This window comes from Epinephelus lanceolatus, chromosome 7 (assembly GCF_041903045.1).
Source record: "Epinephelus lanceolatus isolate andai-2023 chromosome 7, ASM4190304v1, whole genome shotgun sequence".
NCBI lineage: Eukaryota > Metazoa > Chordata > Actinopteri > Perciformes > Serranidae > Epinephelus > Epinephelus lanceolatus.
The window spans coordinates 28,703,241-28,715,261 of record NC_135740.1 but is presented as its reverse complement, the minus strand read 5'-3'; the positions used below and the strand labels follow the sequence as shown (position 1 = coordinate 28,715,261).

Sequence of the window (12,021 nt, the reverse complement as noted above, 5' to 3'; positions counted from 1 at the left end):
GGGACCTCTGTCAGGGGGCTCAATAAGATCCTCCCCTGGCCCCTTTTGGATAAACAAGCTCTGTTTTGAAGGTTTTTTTTTGTGCACTCTGGTAACCAGTGTGAATTAATTTATTTTTATTGTGAGTTAGAAAATGTTCAGCGGGCCACCCCGCAACCTACTGTGGGCCAGATTTAGGCTATGGGATGGATGTTTAGTATCACTGCTATTACAGTGAGACACATTTTTCAGTGTCACAGGATTTGTCCAGCCTGCTACTGCAAATTCTTTCCACAGAAGTGGGTATTTTAGCATTTACTAAATCCCGCCCCTTTTTGCTACGTGCTCCAGTAACAGTTCAGCAAGCTTTGGCAGGACCTCAGTCATGTTTCCTCTTTCCTATTAGCTATTTCTGCTACGTGCAGGGCTCATCTATATTAAGAAGAAAACTTTTAAACATTGTTTAAAGATGTGGCTGGGGAACTGTCACATTATATTGTATAGCTAATGTTAGCAAAACACTCACTAACTAGCTAGTTGACCCATAGCTACATCAAAACGAGTTAGCCTAATGTCAGATCACCAACGTCAGCCAGGTTTGCTTTCTCCAGATGTCTCTAGTAATATTAAAAAGATTTGAACAATGACAGATAGGTTGGTTGGCTGACATATTTTCACAATGATGTGAATCATCGTTAGCCAGAAATCAAGGCTAATGTTCCTTAGTTTGTATTATCTCTAAAAGGCCACTCTGAATTCACTTTTGGTGCTTTTTATTTAGACATACACAACACTTCTGTGAATATATCCCTCGCATACTGTAGTCCTTGCTTTTGGCTTCTTGAAGCAGCGCCCAGCTAGACGATACCGTCATCGCCATGTTTTTTTTTTTGTCTAGCTTGTCCAACATAGCTACACTAACTAATTGGGGCGTGACTTGGGGACTGGTCAGCTACCATATATGTGTGTACATAGGTACAAAGAAAACATGAAGTCCCTGTACTTGTGCTCTGTTGCTTGTTCAGAAAACAGACTCTTTGGATTGAATCACCGATATAATGGTGGTTTTTAGTACAGTTAAATGACTCCATACCTTCCTCACTTTCTTCATAGGCAGGATTAATGAGCCCAGGTTCAGGCTGATCTCTGGTGGGATTTCGGGGCAGCGTTGCTGAATGTTTAGCATCACCAGACGACTCCCCGTCACTCTTACGTCCCTTTAGCTCATTCCACGAGGGCCTCTTCCTCTTCTCTGCTTCTTCCCTCAGTCTTCTAAAAACGGGACATCTGAGGAAAGACAGGAACATAAAGGAAAGTAGTAAAGAGAATGATATGGCTGATGATCGACCAGTGAGTTTACTCTTTTGGAGAGAACACAATCTTTATGATGAAATGGAAGGTGTGCCAGAGATGAATGAACACAGAGATGGAGAGAAAGAAAATGGATGCTAAAAGTGTTTTGAGGGGACACAAGAAGAGAGTATTTATGCACAGGTTTCAGAAGAGAAGCACTATGCAGATGAGCAGACAATTCCACTGCATTGCAGAGTGTCTGGGTGAGAAGTTGAGTCTGATTAAGTCAGTCAGAGTGCTGGGACTGCTGCTTGTTCCTCATGCCCTGAACTTTGTCTCCTCATTGTTTGCACAGAGAGGCTGCAGCAGGACTATGAGCTGCCCACAACCGACTGCGTCATGCCTGAAGATAAGCGCCACACTGGCCATGTGAAAAACACATCGACTGACCTGCACCTCGCCTTGAGCTCAATAATTATAAGTTAGAGTGTTCAAAGAGGGAGACTGAGCTACCAGGAATGAATGGTTCAGCCTTAAAAAAAGGGGAAAACACAGCCTTTAAAAGAGCACGTAGAGGAGAAACGATCAGTTTTGATGACAGTTATTTTACATTCCTGAGAAGTAGTCAGGCTTCTTTTGTCTTGACTTAAACTTCAGATCTTATGTTTCCACGCACTGTGTGTGTATGCAGGTACCAGTTGCTTACAATCAAATGTCTCCACTTTAAGTAATAGTTTGACATTTTGGGAAAAACACTTGTCACCTTTTTGCTGAGAGCTACCTGAAAATATTGATACCACCCTCATGACTGTACAAGCAAGCCAGGGGTAGCGAATTAATGACATAACAATGCAAAATACTACCCTGCGAATATTTCACAGCAAAACTACTCATACCAGCAGGGATGTGAATTTGCATCAGTAGCAACGCTTGTTCAATAAAAGATTTTGATGTGAATAGGTTTGCCGGCAGCGATGCAAATTTGCAACAACTACTAGGATCCTACTGACCCAGAGCAGTGTCTGTCTGAAGTAAGTTGTTGTACAGCTGTGACTACTGTAAGCTATTTTATTGAGTTTCATGTTCTGAGTGAATCTGAGCTCCCTCTGGTCGACAGTTACACAGTTTATATGTGCAGGGCTTTTGTGGAATGTAGGAATTGAAGGAGTGAGTCTGGTATGTGCTGCCTTTGTCAGAAGTAAAAGATTCATCTTTGTTCAGGCTATGGAGCCATCTTGTTGTTGTTTCATAATCCTCATAAGTATAGGCGCAGTGTAATGATGCCTTTATTTGCTGTGCGAAAGCTCTGAAAAACTGATCTTGTTCTGGAAAAAAAAATGATGGCAGTGTTTCACAGTGTACTATTCACGTTTGTTTCAAATCACTCATGACTAGTGTTGATAAAAATATCGATTTATCAATACATATCGACTCTGAATATTTGAAACTGTTTTAATTCTCATTTTCCGCAATATTGATGCTATCAATGTCACTTTCTTGCCCTTTCTTCTCTCCAACAGTAAGTTGATGCTGCTGTGTCTACACAGCCTCACATCCTCTCACGCACTCATATTGCTGTCTTCTCATCACTCATCTCATTTGCTCCGGTTGCATTTAGGCTTTGACAGCACGGTTTTGTTTTGTTTTCTCTTTGCATCTTATTGCATTTTGAATGTGTGACAACCTCAGAGGCTTTTCAACATGTGCACTACCGTAAGAATATTGTTTTCCTTAAGGTAAAAAAAGTTTTAATTACTGTTAATATTTATGACAGTCATTCTAAGAAAAGAAAAGTTGTCACTTCAAATAAAATATACTGAGGTATGAAATAATTGCATTAAAAAAAGCCCCTCGGTGTGTAAAGGCCTTTAAGGGTGCAAGTAGGCAGACAAGCCAAAAAAAAAAGGTGGACGTTTCCACATGTTTTCAGTCTTTTTGCTGAGCAAACAGGCTGTAGCTTCATATTAAATTGGCAAGTAAGAGATATATATCAATGTTCTTATCTAACTCTCAAAAAAAGATTGTTTTGTTTAGAAATGTCAAACTATTCCCTTAATGACCACACAACCGGCCAGTGGGATTTGTTTTCAGTGAACTGTAGTAAGGCTCAGTCCGACACCTCATAGACAATGTAATTCAACTCTGGAGGGAATATGTCACTGTCATGTCTTCTTTATTCAGCGTTATCTTGCTATTAATTATTATGCTGTGCTCACTGCTTTGGTTAAATGCCAACCACCTTGTTATATAATGTACTACCTGTAACATACAGCTCTTCAGATATAATCCTGGGTTCTCCCTGATATGCCTTATAAGCCTTGGCCTTAATTTGAACTCGTGCCTCGAATCCCTTGAATCCCTGCTAAAAGCCTTCACATGCTTCTTGACAAATTGATGAAATCCAGGACTCCAAATATACTGATGTATTGTCTCCCCCTCTCTTCATCTCTCATCATCCAGGAATTAACCTTAAAATCTTTGTAAATCAGCCTGTTGTTGGTGAAAATGTCTGCATTGTACTGTGTGAGGTTTTTCCCTGCTGCAGCTTAATCATATATAAGTTGAGGTTATTTTTTTACAGCAAACTGTACTGTATTACCAGAGGTGGCTGATGGTTCAAAAAGTAGTGTTTGCAAAACCATTGATTACATTACTTCTTATGGCTGCTAATGATTGTTGTGACGCATTATCATCTAAAATAACACACTGCATTACCAATCATTTTACACAAAGGCTTGACAATATCCACTGCAACTGCTGTCATGACCTGCCAGCATCCCATCCAGAGTCTTACCTGTTGTGCAGGTGAGGCTGCAGCTCGCAGCGCTGCATCTGGTGCTGACACTCTGAGGAGTGGGGGCACATCACAATCAGCTTGTCCAGCAGGTTCCTGACCAGCAAACTGGAGGGACGGCATTGATGCAACTGCAGCCGCAGGCGGTCTACGGGGCAGAAGTCCTGCTCTTTCAAGAAGTTGCTCAGACAATGAAAGCAATATGTGTGGCCACAAGGGGTGTCCATAGGTCTGAGAAGGGGCTGCAGGCAGATGTGACAAACCAGTTCATCGTCCACATCATCCTGGTACTCGTACAGGTGGCTGTCCGGGCCATCGTGCACCTGGCCACACTCCTTACACACCCGGGCCCACGACAGACCCGGAGTGCTACTGCTGCCGGCAGCTTTGGTTTCTGTTGTAGCCATTGGCTGAAGATGATCAGTCCAAACTTCTCTGGAAATGATAAGCGTCCTCTTATCTCCTCAAGAACTGTGGGTGGTACATAAGTCTATGTCTGCGTGTCCAAAATTAAAATCCATTCAAACTGTGAAAGTGAATTGACGATCCAGAGTCAAAAATGTTATCTCCATGTCTTCATTGTGATTTTCTGTTGAAAGAGAAAACAAAGTTAGGTCTCCTGCAGAAGTTGGACTGCTCCTACTCGTACTGGCCAGCTCCACAGGAAATGACAAATCCACAGAGCAGCAGCAATATGGCAGCAAGCCGCAGCTGCTTCCTCTCAGCTAGTTTCCTGAGGGACAAAAGGAATTCTCATCTCAGCTAAAAATCACCATGCTCCACACTGAAGGGGCTAAACTCTGTGAAATGAGGCGAGAGAAAACTGACTAAAGTCAAACCCCTGCTAATAGGAAGGAACAAAGGCATGGCACTACACGAGAGTAAGAATTTTGAATGAAGTGGGCAGAAACACAACCCCCCATCACTAATGACCCCTTGCACCCAATCGGCAGTGGTCTCCATCCCTTTGTGCAGCTCCTAATCTTCTTTAATTCTCTCATACGGAGAGCGCTGATTAGGATCGCATTCTTTGCAGAAACTTTTGGTCGTTTACTCCATGTATGAACAAGTAAATCAAATAAAAAGACATATCTTAAATTACAAATACGTTCAGTCAGATCTCATAAAATGTAGCTTGTAAGATAAACTGCATCGTGTATGGATTTATTAATTACTCATTATTTTTAGGAGCAGAAAGTGTGTGTAGGATTTAGGGAGATATATTGGCAAAAACAGAAGTTAATATAATAAGTATGTTTTCTTTAGTGTATAATCACCTGGAAATAAGAATCGCCATGTTTTTGTTACCTTAAAATGAGACGTTTATATCTACATAAGGAGTGGGTACTCGTTCACGGAGTCCACCATGCTGCCCTGTCATGTTTCTACAGTAGCCGAGAACGGACAAAACAATCACCGCCTTTAAATAGGGCTGTACACTTTTTCCCGTCAGCCACCATAGTTAGCAGCACTTTCTCTGACAAGCTGAACAGCAGTGGAAAAACACAGATTTTTATCAGGAAACTGCTTTGCTCTGTGTTTTTACCGGTTATTGTTACCAGGTCCATTTGTTTCGTAGAGGATGAGACCTCTGCAGATAATTTGGCTCCCAGCAAAAACCTCCTGAACATCTGGATTTTCAGTTATGTAAGAAAAAAACACGGTGAGCACACATTAAGTTTTGTGAGAAGCTTCAGTTTCAGTTGGGTTCAATTTCCAATCCTCACTGAAAAATATGCCACTAAATCCTCCACACTGCTCCTTTAAGTTAAAGTAAATGGCTTTTGCATGATAATAAGTGAGGAGTTTTGAGCTGAGCACTTTCCCAGGCAGCACTTCAGAAGACTTCATGCTGTCTGAGAGGCTGAAGTGCCACAGAAATTCACAAAACACCTCCAAATACCACCTTAAAAGGCATGACTTTGGACTAAGTGCACAAAACAGTAAAGAATAACATTGAAAGCACATGAAAAAGAAAACAATAAGCTACCACAATGAACTCATTACATTCAGTTTCCTTCTATATGTGACCTCAGTCCAAGATTTCAGGCACAAAAAGACTGCATTATCTTCAATGTTACTGCCTTGGAGCAACTCACCCGAGCTGATATCTTTGTTGTCAAGCACCCGGTAGCCACTGCACGCAAACACGAGACTCTAACCCCGGAGCTGCCTGAAGCCTGAATGAAACCAGAGCCCTGCCTCTCCAGGAGCACACCGTCAGAATAATGCCTGTGTGTGTGTCTGTGGACACATATCGGTGTGCATGAGCGTGGATGTGTATGAGGTCTGACTGCACCGGTGTGAGGAATGCAGTGGGGAATTGGTGTAACTAGGCAGAGTGAGCGGAAAGTGTTCCTTCTGCCTCTGTTAATGCCTGTGAATGTGTGTGTGTGTATGTGTGTGTTGGGGGGGTGGGTGCTCAGACTGCTGATGTTGCACTACTACAGGTAAAGTACTCTTAGCTGATCGACTGATTGCAAACACACACGACCCCATTACAAATATGTGAACACACGTCTCTCCACATACATACACACTGGCTGAGGTCACACAGGCCTTCTTTCCCTCTTTGTCTTTTCTTTGTACAAGTGATACCTCGTCCTGTAACGGATAGGGGTCATGGATCCTGTAGCACAGCGAGGGAAGCACAGCAGAAACCAGGCTGCGCTCCATTTATTTAAAGAAACACAACACGGTGCAAGAATGTGAAACAAAAAATAAACAGTACACTAAAATTAAATCCACCCAGCTGCCCTACAGTAAAGCGTACAGCTGGGTTTCTTACCAACAAAACATTCACAGTTTCGTATCACTTTCTAACTAAGGCGTATTATTTGCTTTGTGATAAGGTGACATGCCCGAGCAGGGAGTCACAGCTGACCACAGAGAGCACCCGATGGGTTACAATGAGGATAAAGCATGTCTTCATTAGAGCAGAGGTCATCCTCACAGGAAGATGTACAACGACCCTGGAGATTACTGGTACCCTCCTGTTTATGTTGTCTGAAGGTGGTTAGCTCTGAAGCCATCTATCAATGTCCACCATCACCACACTGACACAGCAGTATATAACTCCATGTTTCTCAAGGATACAGTGTGACATCAATAACACGTGCTCATATTTCTTGGGATCCTCTGAAATGGAGACTGTGTAGTGCAGAGACAATTATTCGATTGGTTGGTTAATAATTTCAGTTCACTACACACAGCTATTTAAATGCAGGCTTTGCTGCTGTCTATGATTTATATCAATCTAAAGTGAGTATCTTTGGCTTTGGACTGTTGGGTCATACAAATAACGTCACGCAAGACTTAAGACGTCACCTCTGGGAGCATTTTTCACTATATTTGAAATTTTATTGGCCAAATGATTAATAGACAAAATATCTGGCTGATAAATTCATGATAAAATAATTGTTAGATGTAGCTCTAAACCATATTACCTATGGGGTTTGGAGTGTTGGTCGCAGAAAAAGGGCAATCTGAAGATGTAACCTTGGGCTGTGGGACATTTTTTTTAATTATTTTTTGACTAAAATATTAATTAACTCATAAAAAGCAATGATGAAAATAATTATTTCTTGCAGTTAGGGCTAGGTATTGTTTAAAAGATTATGATAGTAGTACTGATACTTGTACCCTTAAACTGATATTGATATGGAGTACTTGTGAATGGGTGCCATGTGGTATAGCCATACTTTTGAATATCTTGGTAGCAAATCTGTACACTGAACTGCCAACTCCATCAAATACACCACCCTCAACTTCACCTTACCACAGACTGTATAGGTTGTAGCTGTTGCTGCAGGAGTGTGAGCCTTGCTATGGGGACAGTTACAAGAGTCTGCCTGCAAACATGCAGTGACAGAGCTAAATGTTAGCATCACATGGCAAATCTTAGTTAACGGTTAACGGGTATAACGACAGAGTTGAGCAGTTTGGTGTTGGTGTTAGTTTGTGATGCAGCATGTTAGCTACTGCTGTGTTAGCTCATGCTAACCAGGCAGACGATGAACTGTCCGTTAGCTGAGGACAGCAGCTCTAGAGACTTCAGCAACAAGAAGGTTTGCTGATCTAGCAGTGAGTCTGGACGGTCCAAGATTAGACCCACGGCGCAAAAAAGGAGACAATTTGGTACCGCTTGGTACAGGGTCATAAGTACCAAAACCTAGCCCTATTTACAGTCCTCCAAAACATATGTGTTCATTTTCATTTCAGTCGTCTACTGTTTCAAAGGAAATCCTATAGTTTTGAATTTCTTTGAGAACGTTTGTATCTATAGGGATGGCATGATACAAGATTTTATCACAGATTATCATGAAAATCCCTCACAATAGGTTGATCATCATGAATTTCCATTATAGGGATAATTGTGAATATTGTGTCTAGCAGAACTTAAGAGACCGCTGGGCAACCAACGATAAAGAGACTCTGCAAACAAAATGTAAGGTAAAGTGAATCCAGTATGTTTTAATGCCATTTTAAGAGTTGTAAGGATATTTTGAAGATTATTACGATAATATCATCAATCGAAATTATTCTGGCCAGGATAATGGTGTTATGAAATTTTCATATTGTCCCAAGTCTAGTTGTATCATTAATTCATCTATTTCAACATCACTAGCACAATTACACAGATATAAATTACTCCTAATTCTACACTAGAGCAGAAAATTACTTTTCAGTTATCCCAAACTTAAATAAACATTCCCAGCCTTGTTGGTAAAACTAGAACAACAAGACAGTTTTGCAACGGATGGGATGAAATATGTTTTTACACGTTTACAGCCAACCAAAGCTCAACACTAGACTGGTCGTATTGAGCCCTGCTAAATGAGACCAGCCTTGTTGAGGGAACGCCTTTATCCAAATCAAATGCTTTGTAATCATGTGACAGTCTAAGCTTTGGAGGGAAATGTCTGTGGCCCTACAGTATCCTCCAGTCTCCCAGTGGATTACCAGTGGTGGCGTTCCTTCAAAGCCGAGCCAAATCACTCGCTTTGATGGTCGATGTGAGTGAGTCACATGTGTTGCCACACCTTCATTAGACGCAGGTGAAGCCCTGTTAGACAAATAATTTCCCCATGAGTCCATGAGACCGGAGGTGTGTCACGTCTACCCTGGCCTTATGCATGTCTGGTACTACTAAGATCAAAAAAAAAAAAAAAAAAAACTGCACATGAATTGGAAAATTAATCAGTTTACTACTCAGAGATAAATGACTCTTTATCATCAGTGTCTGAGTGTGACATAATCAAGTGAAAACCTCCAACATGTCCAAGATGACGCTTTTATGGCTGCACCAATTACGCTTTCCTTATCACTAGAGTTACACATGCATCTATTACTGAAATAAAATCTATTTTAAGGCATTGTTTGAACATTATGTAACTGCTGTAGATGCAGCATGCAAAGTCAAAAAGCTGCTTTAAATACAACCAATATTTGCATTGCATATTTGTATGCACGAAATGATCAACAACACAAACAACAAAAACACCCATCTGAGAGCGATTTCAAACTCTTATTCCCCAGAGTGTTTTCTACTCTGACTTGTTTCCAGCTTGTACTTTCGAACAACCAAACCAGCTGAGTTCTCAGCCCCGCTGCAGACTCACACGTGGTGTGGTACCAGTGTCTCGCCGACATGTCACACATTGAAGTTAAGCTTATATTCACAGGGCTGCTGAGCCTCCCACTGCACGATAGCCTGCCTTCACATACCAAACAAACACCACTCTTAACTTATTATCAGACACGGATGTTGCCTTTGTGTTCACCGTGAAGGGCAGAAGGTAACAGTAAACCCAAAACAAAAGTCCCCTGCACATTTTCTTATGGTGAAAGTCACTGAACCAGCCAACACAAACAGAGAAGAGTGTTATCACTCAGCTGATGATTGATTTTACTCAAAAACAGATGAAAGGTCAAACATGGCTGGTTGGGATCTGGATTTTCCAAAACAGACAAAATGCATTTAGTGACTTTCACACTGTATTGCTTTATCACAACAATTCAGATTCAACACACACTGTTGTCTGCATACCTGCAACAGCAACTACACATAGTATAAAATACTAAAATACTTTGGTAAAACAGGAGTACTTTTGCTTGACTATATTAGTGGACGTCGGATTACGCTTGTTGAAAACTACTCAAGTACAAAAGGAGTCAGTTTGAAGGCAGATCTGTGAAGTAACTGCATACCTGCACATGATCTCAGTCTCATTTCCACTGCATGGTTCGGTTCGACTAAACTCTACTCGGCTCACTTTTGGTAACAGGTGCTTTTCTTTATTTCGTTCTACAGTATCCCCTCAGTGTAGGTGGGATTCTGAACTGATTACCAAAGCGACACTGCGTGAAACTGCGGTGACGTCATCTTCAGCACGACACTTGCTGAATCCTTTCATAAGTAACCTCACAGAGGAATGTCTGCACTTCGTCAATTTTACATTGCAGCGTATGTAATTTTGCAGGCTGCCATTTTATCAGATCAGATATGGTCAAGTATATAAAAAATCTGGTTGCTATTGACAGCAGCTTGCCTATTTCAAAATGGCAAGTTTGTGCAGGATGTCCCGCCACACATTAGTGATAATTGTGTCTGAACAATCTGTGATCTGCAATGTTTTAACTCCGCCTTTTCACTTGGAACCTCGACCAAGGTGGTACCAAAAACTACCAGGTACTATCCAAAACTTTGGATAATGAGAAAAAACAAAACATTAAGTCAAGCTGAGCAGAAATGCGGCGTAAATGACAGCCAATTTTAGCATTTTTTTGTGCCAAATTTCTTTCCATGTTTACCAGTGATGAAAGAAGTACTCACTCAAAGTGCCTTAACTTTCATAGGCGTAAGATATGAACTCAATATGCAGAACAGTTCCTGTCAGAGTGACGGTCTGTATTTAACTACAGTAATGTTACTGATAAAGCACTAATATGAAAGCAAAGCAGCACTGTAATGTTGTAGCTGGCTGAGGTGGAGACACACCTGAACCAACATGTACTGTTGGGAAGTATAATCCATAAAAATGTATCTGATTTGTAACTGTGTTTTATATCAGTGGTTCGCAACTGGTTCAGCCATGGTGTCCAGACCTCTCCTCAGTCATTAGTTCAAGGTACACACAGTTTAATATATTCAGCGTCATACTTGTATTTGACCATGTCTCAAGCTAGTTTGCTGTCTCTGTTAAGTAACTCTACGTTATTTACTCACTCTACAGCAAGAAACGGCACTTCAAAATAAAAGCTCTGTGCTGGAAATGCACTGTAATTAAAAATTAAGTGTGTTGATACATTAGCAAGTCACTTGGGAACAACACCAGTTGGGAACCATTGTTTTATACTATACTATATTGTACTTTGTTTGATACTCTGTGTTACATCACTGTACTCTATCATTTATACTCTATTACTACATCACATATTACATTATTATCATATGCCCATGTTAATAGACATCACTAAGTATCATTATCACCATATTGTATTCAAGTCTGATGCCATTTACAAAACTGACTTACTGACTCTTCACATCACACACACTTGCCTTGAAAATGCATCTTCAATTGCTCTTGTGTAGTTACTATTTTTACTTCTATTCTTATTTTAGCCTGTATCCTTTGTACTATTTATGTTTTACTCTCTCTGGGGTGTTTATTTTTGTCCTTTGTGCTGCTGCAACAAACAAATTTAACATCTGGGAATCAAATACAGGCTTATCATATTTCTTTAAAGTGATTATATGTTTTGTAGGTAATCATATAACTGTAGCACAGTAAAATATATAATATTTCCCTTTGAGATGGAGCATTAAGGGAAATACTCATGTAAAGTACACTCAAAACTGTACACAGTTGTGATATTATACACGTAAAAGCTGCTGAACAACAGCAACAAGGACATTTGTACTCACTTCACTCCTGTGCCTGGATGTGTGTGCT

General features: G+C 40.8%; 1 protein-coding gene across 2 annotated transcripts in view; it reads right to left on the bottom strand.

Annotated features, from left to right (window-relative positions):
- The window catches only part of lnx2b (ligand of numb-protein X 2b), a 28,999-nt gene that overhangs the window by 16,327 nt on the left and 651 nt on the right, over positions 1–12,021 (bottom strand). Inside the window, exons 1-3 of one of the 2 annotated variants that reach the window (XM_033617952.2) lie at positions 6,166–6,325; positions 4,067–4,655; positions 1,073–1,266 (exon numbers count right to left, since the gene is read on the bottom strand). In XM_033617952.2, coding sequence (XP_033473843.1) covers positions 1,073–1,266; positions 4,067–4,473 — 601 coding nt within the window. In that variant the 5' untranslated portion in view covers positions 4,474–4,655; positions 6,166–6,325. Of the gene's footprint in view, positions 1–1,072; positions 1,267–4,066; positions 4,656–6,165; positions 6,326–12,021 lie in introns of those variants that run through there. The other variant, XM_033617858.2, reaches the window with a different exon arrangement.